General features: G+C 46.5%; 1 protein-coding gene across 2 annotated transcripts in view; it reads left to right on the top strand.

The window, feature by feature from the left end:
* Positions 1 to 23112, top strand: part of BCLAF3 (BCLAF1 and THRAP3 family member 3) — a 703357-nt gene that overhangs the window by 613520 nt on the left and 66725 nt on the right. For both annotated transcript variants that reach the window (XM_086934591.1, XM_086934592.1), the window contains exon 12: positions 4451 to 4600. In XM_086934591.1, coding sequence (XP_086790717.1) covers positions 4451 to 4600 — 150 coding nt within the window. The remainder of the gene's footprint in view (positions 1 to 4450; positions 4601 to 23112) is intronic.

Raw genomic sequence — 23112 nt, 5'->3', positions numbered from 1 at the left:
GAGAAACTACCACATTGCCGTGTGCTCTTTTATGTTGGCTGCTTCTGTTTTGGGCAGTGAAAGGACTGGACTGAAATTTCTGCAATCTACTTTTGTGAGTTTCTCAAACGGTTTGAGGTAGATCTTACCCCCTGTTCAAGAAGTCTCAGGAACAGCGAAGACTTCAAGCTCTTCTGCCCTCAGCACTGGGAACTGTGTGGTTTATGCTGCAACAGAAGAAAAAGCAACCAGATGCCATCTATGACGCCCTGACGACTCCGTGTCCTGTAGGCACAGCAGAGGGCACCACCGCAATGCCACACCACGACCCTGGTCTCACCAACGCCTGCTGACGCCGGCACCGAGTCGCTGCTCGTATCGCGACCTGTTAGCATTGAACTCCGTATCACCTCGCTTCACAATGCTGCCTTGGTATCCCCGACGCAGTTGCTCCCAAATCGACTCCGCTGCTTGCACCGTGGTTCGAGGGCACCGCTTGTAAAGTTACACAACGCACCCCCCTCATCCCGCACCGCAGCCTTGGCCTACCGACGCCGGTGCCATCGACTCCAGTTTGTCAGCCGACAACAGCACTTCAGCAGCAACGATGCTGCTGCTTGCACCGTGATCTGCCAGCACTACGACGAGCACCGCATTCACTTCGCACTGCAACCTGAGGGCACCGCATGCTGCACCGCTGCAGTTCACACTGCTGCACCCGACGCCTGCCGACGCCTGCGCTCCTGATTTTATCCGTGAGAAGGTCGATCTGCAACGCGTGTGACTTCAAGGGCCCGACAACTCCTACGCCGACCTCCTACATCGACGCCTGCCGACGCCGTGCTTTCGGAAGCTCAACGAGAGGTCATCATTGCCCTTTATTTCTAAGGGTACTGTTTGGTGGGTTCTCCCAACACCGTAGATGGCCCGCGATGCCGTGGTCAGCCAGAACTGTTTGGATTTGTTTGTTCACGATACCGTGGTAGCCCCGAAGGAGCTATCAACTTCAAGGAACTGTTTAACAAGGTTATTGTGATAACTGAAGATTTCTTTATACTGTATTGTGTATTTTTATCGTTTTTGGTCTTGTCTTAAGTATATAAAAATATTGGAAACTTTTCTAAACTGGTGTGGTGTCCTTTTGTAGTGCTTACACTGTATTACTGTTGGTTATGTGCAAATGCTTTACACACTGCCTCTAAGATAAGCCTGACTGCTCATGCCAAGCTCCCAAGGGGGTAAGCAGGGGTTATTTTAGGAGTGTAACTCCCTTATCCTGACTACTAAGAAGGGTCCCTACTTTGACAAAGGTACCTACCTCTGCCAACTAGAGACCGCAATTTTTAACAACCTGTTAAAAAATGCTGCACTGGGATACATAACCATTTGTCTTACTCTCTCGATCAATCAGTCAACTTGAATTTATAGAGCGTAGCTTATCACCCAAGAGTAATGGTTTTCCTAACGAAATTATGACACAAGTGTACAATTATTTTATTTTGCTGAATTCAGCCCACTGTTCAGGGATTTTAGAAGCAGTAAGAACACTTATCAATATTCAATCATGCACCACTCACCCAGCACTGAGAGCTCTCACACCATTCTCCCTGCACTCCTGGATTGACTGTCTGCAACCCAGACAGTCAATCCTCAAACCCAGCAGAGGCCTGCTGGATGGCTTTCTAAAAGTGGTATTCTCAAACACAGAATGTAAAAATCACCTTCACTAAAAGATGCATCTTTAGATTCTGAGTTTAGGCATACTAAACTTTATTTTCCTACCTAGGTCCCAGGGGCAGTTATGTATATACAATGTTATAATCAAACTCCCCATTCTGTCCTATCGGGAACAGGTAGCCTTGCAATAGTGAAAAACAAAATTGGCAGTAATTCATTATCAGGACATGCCACACACACCAGTCCATATCCTACCTTTCACATAAGTCATGAAAACCTCTGAACCAGAGATCAAGAGCCTAGCTATGTTACTATAATCATATTCACAACACTTATTGGGGTTGGAATAATGTGTTTAGTAGAAAAAAATGATTTTTTTTTCTTTTTCTTAGTGTCCCCTCACTCACCAGGGTTGCCCCACGGTGACATGCTTCATCATGGGGGCTATCCCAGTTCTCGATGGGCTGGGGCGTGCTACGACTTGCGAACTACGTAGGAGCACTTCAATCAGACTATGTGTGGTGCGAGAACTGTGATGTGATGGAGTGGGATATGTGTAAGTGATTTAAAATGCCTGCCTAGTAAGCTATAAATTATTTATTCTTGCTCCTAGGTGGTAGAATTAAAAACGGGGTAGAATCAATAGGGTGCCTAAAGAACAATGAGTTTAGGTGTACCTATTAGTTCCTATCTGTCATCATGTTTCGAGCGTTCCCCAAGCTCTTCCTAAGGACTACACAGGGACCAGCCCTGTGTTTGCCACTCCTAATAATGCCCAAATGACTCGGAGGATTTGTATCCCATCAATTTTATTACAGGATACTAGTGGCCGATTCACCTACTCTCTAGCCTCCGGTCTGGAGGCTAGAGAGTAGGTGAATCGGCCACTAGTATCCTGTAATCAAATTGATGGGATACAATCCTCCGAGTCCATGGGGCAGAGTTAGGCCCTGCTACATATACCACGTGATTATTTTCTTACGTAGGTACTGGATGCATGCTTTATTCCCTTGCAGCATTGAATGAATTTATTTTCTATTTTTTTCATTATTAGCTCATTTGGGCATTATTCTACCACCTAGGAGCAAGAATAAATCATTTATAGCTTACTAGGCAGGTATTTTAAATCACTTACACATATCCCACTCCATCACAGTTCTCGCACCACACATAGTCTGATTTAGGTGCTCCTACGTAGTTCGCAAGTCGTAGCACGCCCCAGCCCGTATAGGACTGGGATGGCCCCCATGATGAAGCATGTCACCGTGGGGTAACCCTGGTGGGTGAGGGGACACTAAGAAAAAGAAAAAAAAATTCCTTTTCTTCTACTAAACACATTATTCCAACCCCAATGAGTGTTGTGAATATGATTATAGTAACATAGCTAGGCTCTTGATCTCTGGTTCAGAGGTTTTCACTACTTGTACAAACTGTGGAGGGTGAGCCTCAGCATTTTCCCTCTATCTCCCTTTGATTTCTGATAACTACCTTTCACATACACTGCACCCTGCCCGCAGGGGTACCAAGGCCTACCTTAGGGGTGACTGACATGTAAGAAAAGGGAAGGTTAGGGCCTGGCAAGTGGGTGCACTTACCAAGTCGACATGACAGTATCATACTGCACACAGGCCCCGCAATGGCAGGCCAGAGTTACATTTATGGGCTGTTTGGGTAGGAATGAATGGGTATTGCATGTGCAATTTGCTAGTACCAAATAGGTACTCTCAGCTTGTGCATGCAATTTCAAGGGTGAAGGGGTGCCAAAAGGACACCCTGTTGCACCCCTGAAATTGTACTGTGCTCCCATGTTGCTCACACACATGCCCCAAGGGCATGTGTGTGTGTGTGTAACATGAAACTTTAGTGCATTTTTCAAAGTTTTTGCAAATTACTGACCAGTTTAATTTTTCGGTAATTTGCGACTCCAAATACCGAAATCGCTATTTCAAAGTGCTTCTAGAATTGCAATTAAGGAATCGCAAATTGCGATTTCTTCAATGAAATCGCAATTTGGGAAATGGCAAAACATGCAATTACCAAAATTGTGCATCCCAAAAACTTTCATGCGTCACAAAAGGCCGTTTGCAATCGCAAACATACGATTTTTGCGAATCGCACTGTTTGCGATAGCAAAATCCCATGATGCATGTGCCCCCAAGTGTTTTGTGGTTAAGGTAATAGTATGGCCATGCATTGTATGGGATGAAGTATCCTCTACAGTACATGATTAAGGATATTGCAAGTCACCTCAGAATTCCATAACCTTATGAAGAAACTCTACCTTTGGTCTTTTTCCTATTTATGGACATGGAACTCCTCGGTGACTTGCAATTTCCTTATAATGAGCTGCAGGGGGCACTTTATCTCATATAAAACTGGTCAAAAGGCAAGTAAGCAATGCTTGATCAGTATTTGTTGTTCAGTGTGTTATGATACTTCGTGGTATTTACCTGGTAGGCGTTGGCTTCGATTATTAACCCTTTTTAATGCGTTGGACGGCCCTCGGCCATTTGACGTCACAGTGTGTGTGTGCGTCGGATGACCGGGGGCTGTCCGAAGTGCGCTCGCGTCAAATTCCGCTGCATCGCAGCAGAATGTGAGCCACAGCGAAGCAGTTAATCGAGGTGAAGTTCAAATTGACGCTCGTTGTTAAGGTGATTGGATTAACAGTGAAAGTGCTGAGCTTTCTGCAAGCTACTGTCACGGTATTATGGTAGAAATTACATTTGCTACTCTGATAACACAGTTTTTCATTACATTTAAATTGTTTTTTATTCCTTTACTATCTTAACAGCGCGTTTTTACTGAAGGCCGATTTCAGCCACACTACAGATCAGGCTTGGTGCAAAAGGGCATGTACATTCAAGCCAAGTACCAACGTTTCCGAACCACAGGAAGGGGAAATTTCACTTACAAGTATAGAGAGAAGTTTCAGAGGAAAGAGGTATGATCTGAAATAAATGTTATTCGTCTTGCTAGTTCTAATTTTGCTTCATCCGGGCCAGAGAAGCCGGCTTCTTCAAATTTAGGATATATATCTGGACTATGAAGTAGAGCGTCAGTGAGCATTAGAGGTTCTTTTTTATTATTGTTATTATCAATTTTGTGGATGATGGAATTTTGGTCTTTGTTTGCCTTACTTGGTAAATTATATTTTAATCCAAAACACAATAAAGAAAATATGCTTTTCTTTTCTTGATTGGTAATTTATATAACGTTGTTTTACAAATGTTCTTTCCTACATAATATGTTCATACTAACCAGTAAACTACCTGGTGGTGTCATGGTCCTAGGACTTTCAGAAAAGTGTATTCTTTTTTTGTTTTTAAACACTCTCTCTCTCTCACTCACACACTCTCACTCTTTTGTTAGAGACAATCCAGGAAGTTCTGAAATCCAGATTGGCTTTCTAGCAATGTTTTGGGATGTGTGCCTTTTTAAAGACTTTAGATCACAGCTATCTTTTTAGTTTTGTCTGTCAGAAAAGAACGTCTTGCTATTTTGTAAATTGTTTTTCTCCAGTGCCTGAGCCTATTGGTCTTATTTTCACTGATGTCCTTGATATATGACTTAAAACACTTATGGGCTGATTAAGTGTTGGTCTTTGTATTTGACCCGTGCATAACCTCTGTTTATGCTTGGGTCGAAATGACAAGTTATTTAACATAGCCAATAATTATCAGACGCGTTAAATACATCACCCTTTCTTTAATTTTCTGCAGGTCAATCCTGCCGAAATTTTATTAGGAAAATGTGTACAGTATTTACCGTACCATGTGGATTTTACTGCGTTAAACACCAAAATCTGCATGTTATCGCCCAGAAACCCGATAAATAAACAACCTTGTGGTATCATTATTTATCAGGTGCAATAAATGGCACCTATACTTTAAATCAGGCTTTAAATGTTTTAGATAGTGAGGCTTGTCACAACTGTGTCTGAGACATTCTGAGTGCAAACGCTTTTCACCCAGCTTCAGTCACATCTATGGCCCTCAGTGTGATTCCATAGAAAATTGAAAGGAGACACGAGTGGGCCCGAGGTCTCCAGGGCAACTGCAGCCGGAGCTGCCCTAACAGCACGACCTCTTTGTGTAGGTATGTTTTTTTACCGTCGGGGATGCCCCCCTGCAACAGTTTCGGGGCACCAAGGGCTACGGGGGAGGGAGAGAAAACGCAAACGCGGTGCCGGTGAGTCTGTTTAAAATGGCTGGGCGACCACCTTGTCGGTCAAGGTGTGGGGATCAGTGTTGCGTACATTTGATATTTATTGTACCGACTCATATAGTTTACGTGTTTACTGTTCGCCCCAGTTAAGAGAGGCGCGCGACCCGCTCGCCCTAAATTTGAGCAAGGCCGCGATGCCGTCCTTCGTCAGCGGGGCGTGCAGGCTGGCGTCTATAACAAGCATTTACAATGCAATGGTTTTGCCTTTGTTAAAGTTAGAGCTATTGGCATTGCTCTTGACACTCTGAAGCTCCACTCTGAAGCTCCACTCTGAAGCTCCACTCTGAAGCTCCACTCTGCACTCTGAAGCTCCACTCTGAAGCTCCACTCTGAAGCTCCACTCTGAAGCTCCACTCTGAAGCTGCACTCTGAAGCTCCACTCTGCACTCTGAAGCTCCACTCTGAAGCTCCACTCTGCACTCTGAAGCTCCACTCTGAATCTGCACTCTGAAGCTCCACTCTGCACTCTGAAGCTCCACTCTGAATCTGCACTCTGAAGCTCCACTCTGCACTCTGAAGCTCCACTCTGAATCTGCACTCTGAAGCTCCACTCTGCACTCTGAATCTGCACTCTGAATCTCCACTCTGAATCTGCACTCTGAAGCTCCACTCTGAATCTGCACTCTGAAGCTCCACTCTGAATCTGCACTCTGAAGCTCCACTCTGAATCTGCACTCTGAAGCTCCACTCTGAATCTGCACTCTGAAGCTCCACTCTGAAGCTCCACTCTGAAGCTCCACTCTGCACTCTGAAGCTCCACTCTGAAGCTCCACTCTGAAGCTCCACTCTGGCTGAACATAACAGTCTGCAGTTTCACACGTTACATTTGTGTTAGCTGCATTACGTCATAATTTATTGTCAAAGGCTGGTTCAAATATGTTCTTTCAATGTTTCAAGCTGTTTTCAAGCGTTCACGCTTTATTACAAATCACAAAAAGATGTTAATATTTCACTTCTGTTCTTGGATTTTCGTCACAATATAAAACTCTGAATATAATCTTCACAAAAGTTATTTACAAAAGTTTAAGCTATTGCCATTACAAATTAAATACATTATTTAACAATTAATTTAACAAAAAAAATAAAAGCCATTGTTATTTGTAATATCAATACATCTAAATCACGTAAATAAAAAACATGTTGCATTACAAATGCTATAGGTGTCACATTTGCGAAAGTTATAACTATTGGCATTGTAAATGACAAAGCTATTAATTTAGCTTTTTTAACAAACACATAAATAAATAAAAATGCCATTTATAAGACCAATAGCTCAAACTTTCCTGATGCGAGACCTATTGCATTTCCAATGCTTGTTTTTGTTTCACTTTTACTTGCGGCGTTACACAGTGTCCTTGATAAGTCGGTAAGCACTATGTTTTTTGAGTCAGTCGATTTTGATTGACCGGCAGTCCTCAGCTAGTCATAAATCCATTATTTAGAGGCCAACCCTTCATTTGCAAATAGCCGTGCTATTCGAAGGTTTCTGACTACACAGTTAATCAAGTACTAAGGCATCTTTTCATGACCTGGACTTTTCAGCGCTCAATATGGGGGAGTGTCACAGTGCTCATCAATTGCCAGTGGCGCTTCTGTTTATTGAATGTGGCAGAGCAGCCCCGTCTGTGCTCTCCACGAAATAACTGAGCTGTCTGGAAGACTCAAGTAACCAAAATAGTCGCTGCTAACATTTTTTGTTTGCACAGGTCGTTATTTCATATCCGGACTGGGCCGACACGGCTGTTCAATCTTCTGAGGTCGATAAACTGAGTGCTGGTAATGTGCTGCTAATGTGTGCAGTTATTTTCCAACACTTAGAAAGGGACGAATTTGAGATTTTAGGTTCACAGATGCCAAGAAGGTTCAACGTGGAGGCATAATCGTAAGGTAGGTTCAACAACATTTTGCAGCCCACGCCCATCTGTCAGTCACGTTCAGCAATCATAGACACATTATACCCTGTGCGGCTCATCTGTGCGGTACACTGGTCATGCTTTCAGAATAAACAAGCATTTGCAATGCAGTAGGTCTCGCATTTGCTGGGTCTGAGCTCTTGGCATTGTAAATGACAATGCCTTTGTTTTGTTTTTTTAAATCTAAATAAAAGACATTGTAATTTACAATGCTAATAGCTTAACCTCTCGCAAATGCAGGACCTATTGCACTAAATGCTTGTCTTGTTTGCTCGCGGGCGCTGCGGGGGAGGGGCATTGCTGCTTAGTGCGATAAGTTTCACTTCCTGCTAGTTCACCGTTTCGGCATGTCGAGGGTCCGTGAGTGGAGCCGGATATGGAGGTAAGTGCGCCTGGTAAGACCGCAGCCAAGCCAAGGGTCACTCCGCCTAATGCATATTTGCTATTATCACAGCCCTTCCCTCAAAATACACTTGCTTGAATCACTGTGCCAGCGATGGCTTTGTGCCGATACTAAGGATGTCTGTTGTTCTGCTGCTCTGTGAACGTTCCCATGAGAGGTCATGGGGTCATGGGTTATCAGCCGTTTACAAGTCACAGACTCCCATGGCTGGAAGCTTATGACCCAGCTTTACTTTAATATTCATGGCAGCCCTGGCAGCTTCTTTTCCCCTCCCTACCTCCTTTCGCTTTTCTTCTTGGTTCCGACAACTTCCGTTTTGTTTGTGTGAGTGGTAAGGGGGCGGAGGGCTTGGTTGAGGGCAAGTGTCTGTTACGGAGCTCTCGCCACGAAGCTCCGCCCCCTCCCCGGCTCCACTCCTCAAACGGTGATTTCAGATCTGTATGCAATATTAACAAAGCAACGCATGGCCGCCCGTGCTTTCCTCGTACTCACTAGTGTTAAGAGGCGGTGGCTTCCGAGTTTCGAACAGCACTTCGCGCTGCAGGAGGTCATTGACAGTCACTAGTCAGCCCACTACCGAGCAGACTGACCCGGACCCAGCCCAGTCCATCCAGGGCTTTCAGTGGCATTCATCACAGTGTCTCACCGGAAGGCGGGCATCAGAGAGAAGCGGGAGGGGGCGGGAAAGGGGGAGGAGAGAGCTGACGACGGCCGGCCGGAGCAGAAGACGGGCACCAAAACAAGCGGGAGGGGGCGGGAAAGGGGGAGGAGAGACGCTGACGACGGCCGGCCGGAGCACGAAGGCGGGCACCAGGAAACAAGCGGGAGGGGGAGCAAGGGAGGTGCCGGCAATGCCGGAACAGAATCGGGGGCGTTCCCGGCGTCGCGTGACGTCGGCAAAAGCCAAAGAATGTCGGGAACGCCCCCGTGTCTGGTCCGGCATTGACGGACAGGCCCCTCATCCAATGGCTAGGCTCCATTTATGGAGCCAGCCAATGAATGACGAGGGCCGACCCAAAGCCACACTACAGTTCTCATTAGGTTTTTGCTGCGCAAAAAAGATGCGCAGAGCGCATCTTTTTGGCGAGGCAAAACCTAAAAAGAACAATTGACGGACAGAATGCAGAACAATGTCATACATTCACCCCAGTACAGAGATCTGGGCCTAAATCCATCGGGTTTTTTTTTTGCTCACCATGGCATTCCAGTTTGGACCCAGCCATATGCAAGTCAGTCATGACCCTGTGCCCAATGGGAACAGTACAGCCTGAACTGCTTTGGATTTAACTCAGATCCTTGTGACTGGGGGTGAATGTTTGAATTGTCCAGCATTCCCTCCATCAATTGTTTCTTTTGAATGTGTCACGTGCAGTGATGTCACGCACAGTGATATCACTTGCATACTGATTAACTAGGTTAGTGCCCCCACTTCTTTTTTTTACCACTTGTGCCCTGCAAGACCCCTTCACAGCGAGTGGAGATTGAGGGGGCGGTTACGTGTGAACTGTCTGTGAAAGAAGACAGGACCTCGTGCGTGAAGGTGTTTTTCTTCAGGTGCCAACTCTCGGCGCTGGGTGCTCTTTGGTACCAAGTCTCTGCCCGCTGCTTCCCTCGCAGTATAATGAGGGATCGAACTTCAGCTTCCTGTGCTCTGCCTTCCCACCAGAGTTGAGATCCGGGCGCAGACACGGACTGAGAGCACAAGCCCACGGGCCTCTTAGCAGCTGGTACAATGCAATCTGAATAAAGCAAAATAACCCTAATAAGCCGGCGGCTTAAGCACTGACTGTGGCTGGGGCCGCGACTGAGGGCATGAGCAGGAACAGGTGTAATAATAGCCGCGGATACTGCCTGGCTGTCATTAGCCCTCTAATAACAGAGATGCTCGCGGCTAAGCCGCCGCTGCTGCTTGTTGAACTGGCGCACAGGAATAACCAGCTCCGCGGCTCCAGCACGCGCGCTTGTTGTGTTATAGAATGACGTTCAGGACACGCCGTCTTCCGTGAAAGGGGCAGGTCCTGTGACAGGAGCAGACAAAACAAAAACAGCCACCACCCAGCCACCTCACAGCGCATCAGCACATCAGAGGCACGGGAGCCCGTGGGTGGCAGATTAGAATCAGGGCCCCTGCCCGCCGCGCGCGCGCGCGCGTCAGCTGAGCGCTGGGCAGCAGTTCAAGTCCCTGCTCGTCGACAGCTCCCTCGCCCTGCCTGGTTCCAGCATGAGCTCACCCGCGCGCAGAACACAACACAAGGCCAAGCTGTTCACACGCTTCAGGAGGAAACAAATCAAACTCGCATTAACACATGATGAGCAAACGTGCAGGGTTGAACGGCTCTTCAGGCTTCCACCAGAAAACAAGATTAGAAAAAACACTCTGTATCCCCAGTGCTGTGTCCACAGCAGAAACAAACATCTGTGTATGTCTAGGAGCCCTTGCACAACACCGAAACCGCAGTTTAAACAAATGGTCCCACAGTTACGCATATAATGGAGTCCTGTTGCCTGCCGGCGAACATTTTGGCACCAAATGCAGCTCCGTTGCTTTACATGCAGTCATACATCTCATGGTATGTCAAGAGCAGGCCGCATATCAGGCAGAAGGAAACAAAAGAAGGACTACGTCTCAATACTTCTCCAGTTTGCACGAGGTTAGTGCCCGGGGTCAGGCAATTGTCATCATTCGGTGACAGGGTTTTATTTAATTCATAATAAAAAGAAAACACAAAACATCAGTCATCTCTCAGTTTATCTCAAACACCACCAATCACTCCTTAGCCAGTGGTTCCTGACCACATCTAAATGAGCCCATGTTGGCTCCAGCCACCTGTCAGTAGGCCTTTCCCAGCCCTCATAGGCGCCTCGCAATCACCCCTTGTCATCCCTCAGTGGCCCCGTGATGCCACTCCATGAACCCTTGCCACCACTTATTGCTTTTAACCCAAATATCAAAGGGCCATACTCCACTCTCCATGGACACTAGTCCTCTCTCCATACGCCCTAGTCACTTTTCCATAGGTCTTAACCACCCTCAATGTAACTTTAGACGCCTGGGTCCTAGTCCCCTTCCAATGGGCACTAATGACCTTTTGCTCTCCCCTTCTAAATGTTTCCCTTCTAAATGTTTTTGTTTAAATCGGTTTGTTGAGTTTTAATGTCCGTAACTAGCAAATACAGCATTTCAAACGCGTCCACAACAGTCACTTCACTCGGAAGTGGGTGGCAGTTAAACACAACAGTGTGTGCTGAACGGCTCAATGCGATATCCGGCTTACTAGTATATGAGTCCAAAACCGTTGTTCATTATACAGATAACTGTTTTGAAGCCAGGAATTCATCTGCCTTGCTAAGCGCCTAGTGGCCACTCGGGCGTTAGTTAGGCTAGGCAATTCCTCAGTGACGCTTGTTACATCTTATCCACACTCTGCGAGCCCTGGTTTCTGCTTGTTGGGGCCAGATAAAACGCTGGCTTAAAACAATCTACTACAGGATCGCAGGCCCCTCAGCCCCTCGGTTGAAACCAAAACTCCCTGATAAACCTTGTAATTATAAAACACTAGATTTGTTTATTAAGCCAACCTTTGTTCCAAGTACAGCCCAGTCACCCAAATCACACCAACCACTTTTTAGACAATTCCCCTATTTAAACAAAACCTTTATTGAGCCAAGCACTGGACATCCAGATGGAGTCGGCTAAGGCGGGGGAGGAGGTCGTTTCCCATTTTCTCCACTCCTCCCACAATCCTGGAATTTAGAAACCCACGTGCTACATTTAGGTGTGAAGTCTTGGCGGGAAAGTTTCACCCAAAGCGGGCCTGGCTAGGGGTGTCCGTTCTCCCGACTCACACAAATTCTATGAACAGAACTTGTTGCCAGAACAATCCACGCGTCAGAGATGTTCAGTCCTGGGCACATAACACCCCCTCCATCATTACACTGCGGGACACATCGAGTGCCCCCGGAAATGACTCATCAGTAATTACTGCCGAGCACGATTAGCTGTGGCACAGACGGGACGGGAGGGGGGGGGGGGGGGGGGGGGAACGTGTGTGCAGGCATGTTCCCATCACCACACAACTGCAGGTGCATGAGGAGCAAGGATTTGGGGTAATTTAGGGAAAGAGGGTGGAATAATATAATGGGAGGTCGACGGGAGCGATTCAACGAGTGCTTTAGGGAAAGGGAAACAGTGAGTGACCAAAATAATGTGAAAACTGGGGAAACGCATCCTTGTTTATAAAAGCGGTGGAAGTACTGGTGTACCCTTGCACGGGGGCATCCACGTGAGCCGGCTAAACTAAGCAGAGATTTTTACTGTCCTCGACGAGGCCATTAAGAATCAGGTGAAAAATGAAGATTATTTTCCCCGAATATCCCTCAAGAACCCAGTCCAACCCTATTTATTTATTTATTTATTTTAAACATTTCTAAAGCGCAACAAATACCCGTGGGTGTCTCGGCGTTACGACTTAAGCTGGCAATCTCATTTAATCATGCAGTCTACCTTGTGAAGAGAGGTATTGGACAGTTATTGGTCAAATAGCCATGTTTTTACAAGTTTTCTAAATTGGATTAGTGAAGGTGCCGATTTTAATTCCATTGGAAGCGTGTTCCAGAGTTTGGCTGCGGAGTTAATGAAGCATCGATCGCCCCATTTAACAGTCCTGGTTCGAGGCACCACCAGAAGAAGTCTCTGTTCCGATCGAAGCGATCTTTTCGGGAGATAGTAACATAATTTCTGTTTAAGAAACGCTGGGCCTTGACCTTTGAGAGCTTTATAGGTGAGACACAGGGTCTTGAATCTGATGCGATTCCTCACCGTTAACCAATGAAAGTTTCTTATTGCCTGTTTGGTCGAATGGAATCTGGGGATGCCTGCTAGCAGCCTTGCCGCAGCATGCTCGAGGAGCTTCTCCGGTCCAATGCAGCCTTTGCGTTCTGGTACTTGCATGACTTGTTCTTTAATGGAATGCAAAACTACAAAGACCAGAATGCAAGGCGAAAACATGATTGGATAGTTGCCGTCGCCAGTCAGGAAATAACTCGATATCACTGGTCAAATAAAATTCGAGTATCAACGACGTGTTTTGAAAATGGGTTTCTCCAGCTCTGCCTGTTAGCTTTAGTGGCATTTCAGTGACCTGCCTGCACCTCCTTCAATTTGGAGAATTACAATAAAACAAAACACTAAAAGCGTACAACAACACATTTCAGAGACATTGAAAAGTCCCCTTTATATCGCCACATAATTTTTAAAAGAATATCAGGTCCCAGAGAATCATTAATAAAAGAGTAACATCAACACTTACTCTCTGCAGCCAGAATGGCACTGGAGCTGATGAAAGTAGCCAAAAGTGCCCAGCGGATGCTGGCGCCGTGCGCTGCCATGGTGCCCGCGCGGTGCTGATGGCTGCGGCCGAGGTCCTCGGATGTGTCCGCCTGTCCTGCGCGCCCAGGAGTCTGGTGGGTTTGGGCTCTCTCTGGACGGATCGCAGCCCGCTGTCTTCTGTCTCTCGCGAAGGCTGAGCTTGCAGATTACAGACCCACGTGCCCCGCTCTCTGCCCAATGACACACTCCGCTCTGAGGCGGGCTGGGCTGTCGGGAGGGCGGTGTGACCTGCGGCAGGCAGCGTCGAGAGCCTGATTGCACGGCCTGAGAGCTGGAGGGATGCTGTGAATCAGCTGTTCCGAGTACTGTGATGCACTCGGCGGGAGTCTCGAGCTGTCAGCCAACTCGGCTTCTTCTGTATGTTGTTATCGTGGTGATTTTGAATCAGAAATGCAGTACCACGAGTCCAGCATGCAACTACTTTGTTTATGTCTAAGTCAACCTGTTCCATTTTTTTTCAATTCTACTTTTATTTCCGGAACGTTTGGGTGTTTTCGGAATTAAACGGCCAAAAATCATTACATCTGTGGCATCCCCTCAGGTGTTTGTGAGATCATAACCTTGAACAGTTCGTCCAGTAGCATTGCACCAGGAAACAAGCGGGAGGGGGAGCAAGGGAGGTGCCGGCAATGCCGGAACAGAATCGGGGGCGTTCCCGGCGTCGCGTGACGTCGGCAAAAGCCAAAGAATGTCGGGAACGCCCCCGTGTCTGGTCCGGCATTGACGGACAGGCCCCTCGTCCAATGGCAAGGCTCCATTTACGGAGCCAGCCAATGAATGACGAGGGCCGAGCCAAAGCACACTACAATTCTCATCAGGTTTTCGCCTGCGCGAAAAAGCTGCGCAGAAAGCGCAGCTTTCGCCAGGCAAAACCTAAAAAGCCGTCTCTGACACATAGACCTCTTCGTTTGCCTACCAAGCAAAAGTTAGAAAGCGCCTCATTAGCAATACCTGCAAAAACGTTGAATTGTTGGAATATTATTTGAGTTCAGGTAGAGTGGAAAAGTAACGGTAAAACACGATTGACGTTCAAATGGAATACATAGTGCAACAGACAAAAGTGCGCTTTACTGTTTGTTCACCCTCTGTGGCCAGTATTCTATGTCAGATTAAAACAACCCCCGTTCTATAAACATAAGGTTGAAGAAGAAAGTGTGATTAGTTTTCATTGACATATTCTAAATTATTTAATTTTTTCGTTGAGAGCATACCTGCTGCTGAAGGTGCTCAACTGAATATCTAGACCTCCTAAGTAGGTTGTATGTCCTTTAGTTTTTCTCATGTGCAATTTTGGGTAATAAAGTGAGCGTATTAATCATTTTTATGATGAATATAGTTGTAACCGAAGAGTTAATGATGTTGCACTCTAAACGGCTTAATAGGAGTGCTTGGCAGCAAAATAGTTTTCTTTTAGCGAGCATGTGTCACCCAGGCTACTGCAATTAGGTGACAGGAGAGGTTCAAATTAGGTGTGATGGTTGGGTAAATTATGCAGCAAGAAAAACTAAATATTGCGACCAAGCGAAATACCCACATCTCCCTGGTCCTAAAATCGCTAAACTGGCTGCCCTACGAAGCGAGAATTCAACTGAAGATTGCATGCTTAGCGCACAAGGCCCTCCACTTCAAAACGCCCAATTACCTGGCGCAAAAGTTAATACTATCCGGAGGGGGTAGACCGTCGAGGAGTGCTAACTCCCTCCTCCTGAAACCCCAGATCTTCCGCAAAAAGAGAACAGGTCAACGAACCTTCTTGGGTTCTGCTCCAAAAATCTGGAACTCTCTACCACCGGAAATTCGGAGAATCTCCTCCAAGGTTGCATTCAAATGGGAAGCAAAACGATTCCTCATGAACAAGTTCTTACCTTCATAAGATGTGCGAATGTCAGCCATTAGCGCATCGGCCACACTACAAGAATGGACACCATTCTGGTATTTAATGTTGTATTCGCTCCTCTTTGTCGTTATGTTTCAATGCATAGCACATTATATTCCTAGCCCAGGCCTATCTTGAGTCTTCTATATGTACAACTATTGTATTGCTCTTGCATACGCCCTATATGACTCTCGTACTGTTATGTTACCTCATTACCTCAAGTGTAAGGCGCTCTGATATCCGTCGGGATTAAGTTCGCGCTATATAAAACTTTATACATAAAAAATAAAATAAACTACTAGCTCTTTGCGTCAATCTTGCTCTTTCATTGTGATTCTGGTGAAGATCGGCTTCTCTGTGGATAAGTGGGTTTATGTTACCTCTTCCAGTTTTGTATTTATGCTTCCTCCCATAGACAGTTTTTTTTTTATGGTTTGTAATGAGGAAGGGTTAAGTTGCTAGTCCTGACACCTAAGTTAACATCAAAGGGGAGAGGAGTTGACCTAACGGCTAGGGCTGTCGCCCTCGAATCTGGGGAACTGGGTTTGAGTCTCGGCAATGACAGCTGAACATCCTGTGATTCTGTGCAAATCACTTAATCTCTCCGTGCCTAACAAAAATGAATGTGTCCTCATGTAATGCAACTGGTACTATGTAAAGCGCTCTGATACCCGATTCGGGTTAAGTTTGCGCTATATAAAACTCTGTTGAAAAAAAAAGGGCAAAATATAGCCTCCTTTTACATGGGCCATGCACGCTTTCCTCATCAGTCATCAAGCCATGCAATGTTTTACATCTTTGCAGGAGAAGGAGTGGATTAATGTAATTATATTGTTAAATATGCTCGTACTTATATATATATATGTAAGTCTCCAAGAGAATTGTTTCGTTTTCTGCCAGCCTGCTCTTTCTAATTTATCATGCAGTTGTTTTCGAAGTACCCTTGAGGTAGAAGCAGACGGGCTTTTAATTTGTGTACTTCATCTGTCAGACATTTTGAGTCATTTGTTCAGAAGGTGGCTGTGGAAAGTGACTTTTCAATTTCCTGAAACCCCCCACCCCCAGTCTCTTCTAGATAGTTAAGTTAGCTGCCCGCCTTCCTTTAAATTCATCTTCCCAGCCCACTCTTGGCTATACAGCTATACCATCTGCAGCTACAGTATTTTTAATCCTTGTCAGTAACATTGTTTATAATTGTGCTCTGCTTTACGTTCTATTGCTCAACAAACGGTGTGTTCTTCCCTCTTAGGGGCTGACTGCTCTATGTTCTTGAGAGGCTTCCTGGTCCGTCATGGTTTGTACCATTTGCGCGAAGGTAAGTGCCTCTTTAGTTTCACTTTGAGGCTCTCTTCACGTGCAACTACTTCCGGTGCTGCGCGGCCTAGTGGCTGACTGCTGCCTTATTTAGATCATGCTGGAGCGAACGCGCAGCCGATGCGCTGATGGCCCGCCAAAGGCAAGCCCGTCTGCGCCCGTCCGTGCCAGGACGATGCCAGCTGCCAGCTACTCTGCCAGTTCTGGGGAAACTGTTTATTCTTACTCCCGTGATAACCTCATGATGATAAAATCTTCAATGGATACGGTCTGTCCTTGTTCTCCTATTACTCCTATGGGCTGTTTCTGCTTTAAGATTTGGGGCTATGCCTGGGAAGTTATCATGAGTTGCCTGCCTACACAAATGCAGGGCTCAGGACAAAGCATTACAATACTTAGCCTTAACTGTAGATCACTGGTGAAACACTATTTAGATGTGTTTGATCTACTTCAAGATGAGTCTCCCGACGCTCTCTTCCTGACAGAAACCTGGTTGTCAGCTGATACGTTAGCTGAGCCAAGCTTGGCGCTTCCCTCTGGCTATAGTATTTGCACCATCAACCGAGAGTCCAGGGGAGGGGGGGAGGTGGCAGTTGTTTATAAAGTCCATCTCCTCTGCTCATTGATCAAGGAAGAGGTGGTTGGCTCTGAATGTGGTCGCTTTGGGATTATTTTCAACCCCAATTTTACCCTGTCTGGGCTGATAGTCTATTGCCCTCCGGGTCCCTCCAAGGATGGAAGAACTGCATTGGTAGACTTAGTAGGTACTCTGGCTGAGAGATATACCAACTTTTTGGTCATTGGTGATTTAAATCTCCACCTTGACAATCCACATGATCTGGATGCGGCTAACTTTATTACGGACCTCGCAGCCTGCCAACTGCTTCAATTGGTCCCTGGTCCTACTCATTCTGCAGGCCATTTGTTGGACCCTGTTTATTCTAATCTTCCGGGTCTCTCTGTTTCAACCCCTACCCCTCTAGATTGGACTGATCATTATTTGATCACCATGGAGCTTGTAGGGGTGCCACTCTGCAGGCCCCAGCAGTGTTGTACTTTCCGCCGTCCTTGGCACAAACTGAATTTTGATCAACTTTGCACATGCCTCTCTTCCAGTCTGCCTTGCTGGCCAGACGAGCCTTATCTGGCCAATGATGGCTTTACCAACTGGCTTAAACTTCCACTGGATGAGTTGGTTCCGTCTAAGTGGTCGAAGGGGCGAAGGACCAAGTCTAATCCTTGCTACAATGGTACCCTCGCAGCCATGCGTAAAGCATGCAAACGACTGGAACAGGAATGGAGGCGTGATTTTGATATTGTTTTGAAAGGCAATTATCATAAAGCTATAAAGAAATATCACAGGGCGGTTCAGAAAGTACGGGCCTCCTACTACTCGAAGAAGATTCGAAATAGTTAGAACCCTGCTAAGAAGATTTTTTCTATTATTACAACTTTGAAAAACACCCAAGACATCTATTGTGAAGTCTAGTGAGCACTGCGAGGACCTAGCCATCTTTTTTATTAACAAAGTGGAGAACATCTATAAAACCTTTCCATCAACGACCTTAGCTAGCGACTGTTAGGATCTACCTCCTCCTGATCAGGCATTAATCACTTTTCCTCCTGTTACTAAGGAAGGACTTGTCATACTGTGCAGGAAGATCAAACTGGCTCTCCTACCGATCCCATGAAGCTGGAACATCTAAGGAGAATATTGCCTGCTTTTTTGACATCGCTGGGTCAGGTTATTAACCTGTCTCTGGCTAGGGCCATTGTCCCCAGGGCTTGGAAGCAGGCTATTGTTAGGCCTCTCTGAAAGAAGCCCGCGCTTGATCCAACTAAGTTGGAGAATTTTCGTCCCATCTCTCTGTTACCCTGGATGTCTAAAATCAGAGAGGCTCAAGTTTACACGATTCTTTCTAACTATTTGGCTGAAAATCACATCTTGGATTCCTCTCAGTGTGGCTTCCGTCGCAATCTCAGCACTGAATCAGCTCTTTTAGCTGTATCTGAACATCTGAGAGCTGCTCTGGTTGAAGGGCGGTCTTCGGCACTGATCCTACTGGATCTTGGTGCCGCTTTTAATACGGTTTTGCATCAAATCTTGATCCAAAAGCTGAGGGAGGCTGGCATTGCGAGCGCCGCTCTGACCTGGCTCTCTTCTTTTCTTTCAGACAGGTTCTTCCAAGTTTCGGCTCCCCCTTTTTCGTCTAGGATGCATCCCATCAAACAGGGGGTTCCCCAGGGCTCTGTCCTAAGCCCTACACTTTTTAACCTGCCTGTACGTCCTACCGCTGGCCTTGCTAGCCAAAAGGAGAGGGTTGACGATTGTGTCATATGCTGATGATACTCAGCTTGTAGTCACCCTCTCCAATGGCTGCCAGGACGAAGCGGCTAAGTTTCAAAGTGGTTTAGCGGCTGAAGCAGAGTGGCTGACGACCAACTGTCTACAACTTAATGCCAGCAAGACCGAGGTCTTGCTGGTGGGAAACGATCATGAGCTATGGAGCGGGCATTGGTGGCCCTCTTCCCTGGGACCCCCTCCTATTCCAAAAAAAGTGGGGAAAAACCTGGGTGTGTTGGTTGACTCAACATTGAGTTTTCAAACCCAAACTAAGAAGGTGGCGGCAACCTGTCTTGGTATTCTACGTTGCCTTAGACCCATGCTGTTTTTTTTATCCCTCTATTCGTCAGACCATCGTGCAAGCATGTTCTTTCTTGATTGGATTATGCCAATGTGCTCTACCTCGGGGTCAATAAAGCTGAGATCTTAAGACTTCAAAGGGTTCAGAATGTTGCCGTAAGAACGCTCCTTGCTATGCCAAGTCGTTGTTCCACCTCTAATATAAGCATGGGCGAATTTTGCGAATCTCGCGTTCGCGAATTTTGCGGATTTGCGAACTCGCAATCCGCAAAATCCGCGAATTCGCGCGAATTTTTTTTTTTTGTGTTCGCACGGGTTTCTGCCAGTTCGCAAGGGTTTTGTACAATTTCGCAAAACGCGAACTTACCTGTCGGGTCGCAAGTTTCGCGACCCGACAGGTCGCTAGCCAAAAGGAGAGGGTTGACGATTGTGTCATATGCTGATGATACTCAGCTTGTAGTCACCCTCTCCAATGGCTGCCAGGACGAAGCGGCTAAGTTTCAAAGTGGTTTAGCGGCTGAAGCAGAGTGGCTGACGACCAACTGGCTGACGACCAACTGTCTACAGAGGTTCAGAGCAGAGCCCAAACAGCCTGAGCAGTTGGATCTGCTTACAGGATGTTTCAGTTTTGCAACAGACTTTGCTGCAGCAATAGGAAAGAGTGCTTTGGAGTCTGCTGCGTTGGAGGGTCTATTGCCATCGGAGTCAGGAGCAGGAGCTGATTGATGTCAGTTTGACTCAGGTACAGACTCTAACGGCTTCTTTGCTAATGTTGTTGCTTGAAAATCACCCTGAGCGTACTAATTTTGCTATACTCCCTGCACAGAAAAAAATTACTGATTTGTTTTCAGCATTAAAAAGGGAACTGAGTCTTGCAAGGCACTGGTGGGGAAGGATGTGTGGGGCGGGGTCTCATCACATATTCCTGAGGCTTGATAAAATACATTTCCCAAACCCTCTTCTTCCAATCACAAATTGTGGCAAAGCAAGCACACCTTCCCTGCCTCAAGTGACCTGAATTAATTTGGGGCTGATTAATGTGTCACAGAATATTTTTTTAGCTGGCACCTGCTTCCTTAGTGCTTCCTGATTAGTGATCTTTTGCACTTGCTAAGTGCTTTCATTGTTGCAAAATTAGTTACACCTGCCCTGCCCCAACTGACAATAATCAATTAGGGGCTGATTAATGGATTTGAACTTCCAGCCTGGCTCCTGCTTGTCTCCCTTAGCTGTAATTCAGGACCTTTGTGGCATATGTGTAACTATTCTGAGGTTCAGAGCAGGGTCACATAATAGTTGCAACTGGCAACTGAACTCTGGAGGGGCCCCTCAGGAAGCACTACAGGAAATGGCTACTAATGATGAGCCTGAACTTTTGAACCTGGTAAGTAGTTTCAGTTTTGCTAAGATCGTATTTCTGCAATTTTGCGCTTATTCGCGGGGCGCGAAGTTGTACTGGGAAGCCGCGAACTCACGCGAACAGTGCGAGCAAGCCATAAAATCCGCTGCTCGCGGATTTGCGGATTTTGCGGGAGATTCGCGAATATCGCGGATTGCGAATTTACCGAAAATCCGCAAAATCCGCGAGCGAAACGGATTTTCCGCCCATGCTTACTCTAATATAATTCGGCGGCTACATTTCCTACCAGTGGAGAGACGGGTGAAGTTTAAATCCCTTTGTTTTGCATTCAAGATTTTGAAATCTCCCTCCTCTGGTATAGTGTCGTGCCTGCTTTTGCTTTACATTTCCCGGCGTTCTCTGCGCTCTGCTGGTAAAAACCTGGCCTCAATACCACGCGTACAGAGGGTTTGCGCTGGTGGTCGCTCATTTCGGGTACTGGCGTCCAAGCTCTGGAATGGCCTTCCTTCTCATATCCAGAGCATGGATAATTATCTGATCTTCCGGAAAGCGATAAAAACCTATTTGTTCTCACTATAAGCTCTCCTTTCTTTGCTCCTTTGGTGCCCATGTCCCCTGTCTTTGAACTGTGCTGGGATTTTCGTGCAGTATTTGTGGTATTGTTTTTCAGCGCCGGGATGCCCCGTTGCTGGGGCAGCTGTACGCTCTATAAACTATCTTAACATAACATAACATGCTCAAGCTCACTGGCCTGTAAATGTAGCTTTTGCTGCCTCTTCCTGTGCCAAGACCCTTGAATTTCTGTTTAATTTTGCTATTGAACGCAAAGCTGCCATGGCAGTGAGCGGCTGTCTTTGCACTGCCTGGGGCCGAGGACGGCATCTAGTGGCCTGCCTGTTTGGAGGCACATTTAGAAAATATGCTACTTACTTGGGAATTCCTGACTGTTGGGTGGCTTCTGCAGGCGATCACTCAGCACTTCATGGCTTTCTTCTCCCAGCCTTACTCCCGCTTTCTGGGACCTCCCATAGTGCAGGCTTCCTCTGTTTTCTGGTCTAGCATCCTCCTATGATTTCAGGGGAGGTTGTACTGTGGTGCGCCCATGCTTGATATCTGGCAGCTGTGCCTAGGGGAGAGACGTGGGTCCACCATGGATGCCCCCCTGGAGGGAGCTTTTGAAAGAACACCCGAAGCTCCCAACGTGAGAAGGGAACCGAAAGAGCCCAAACAGCCTGAGCAGTTGGATCTGCTTACAGGATGTTTCAGTTTTGCAACAGACTTTGCTGCAGCAATAGGAAAAAGTGCTTTGGAGTCTGCTGCGTTGGAGGGTCTATTGCCATCGGAGTCAGGAGCAGGAGCTGATTGATGTCAGTTTGACTCAGGTACAGACTCTAACGGCTTCTTTGCTAATGTTGTTGCTTGAAAATCACCCTGAGCGTACTAATTTTGCTATACTCCCTGCACAGAAAAAAATTACTGATTTGTTTTCAGCATTAAAAAGGGAACTGAGTCTTGCAAGGCACTGGTGGGGAAGGATGTGTGGGGCGGGGTCTCATCACATATTCCTGAGGCTTGATAAAATACATTTCCCAAACCCTCTTCTTCCAATCACAAATTGGCCAAAGTCACTGCGGTTATAGTAACCTGCTCAGACAACAATCCTGTCAGTTCTGGCAAGCCATGCTCTTTTAATTCATGTGCAAGATGGTCCAACCACACCTCCCCCGGCCTATATAGGGATTGTCCATCTGTCCTTGGAAAACAATTTGGCAGGAGTCTACTCTCATGAGACACAAGAGAATCTGGAGCGGCTTTCTTCTCTTTGACCTATTTGAAGACGGTACATATCTAACTCGGATCGGAGTTGGATCTTGAGTCTGGAAGCAAAGCCTTGACTGTTAAGTTTGGGGTAAAGGCTGGCAGGACTCACCTAAGCACGTGCGACAATTCTGAGCAAGAGGTAAAGGCTAAGGGCAAGGGGAATTCCTCACCCCTCAGTCAGATTAATGTGCAAATGACCGGAAGATCCTGTGCAAGAGGATCCAAGGATGACGATGAGTTACTGTAGGACGCAGAAGGCATCATATTAACCCCTATTAAACACTCTGGGTTCTGCCATGCCGACACTGCTCTCCCAGGGCAACGTGGAATGTAACCATCAAATACCCCCATATTCCCCCCCCCCCCCCCCCCCCCCCAGACCTTTCTCCATGCCGCCTTGGCAAAATGTGGAGCTCACTTAAATGTTGGAGATATAACTACTTCATATCTATCAACCCTGTATGACCTGCTTGAATTGCATAAAGAGGAATACAAGACGGACTCCCCTA

Source organism: Lissotriton vulgaris, chromosome 8, assembly GCF_964263255.1.
Source record: "Lissotriton vulgaris chromosome 8, aLisVul1.2, whole genome shotgun sequence".
Taxonomy (NCBI): domain Eukaryota; kingdom Metazoa; phylum Chordata; class Amphibia; order Caudata; family Salamandridae; genus Lissotriton; species Lissotriton vulgaris.
This window is presented reverse-complemented; position numbering and strand designations above follow the sequence as displayed.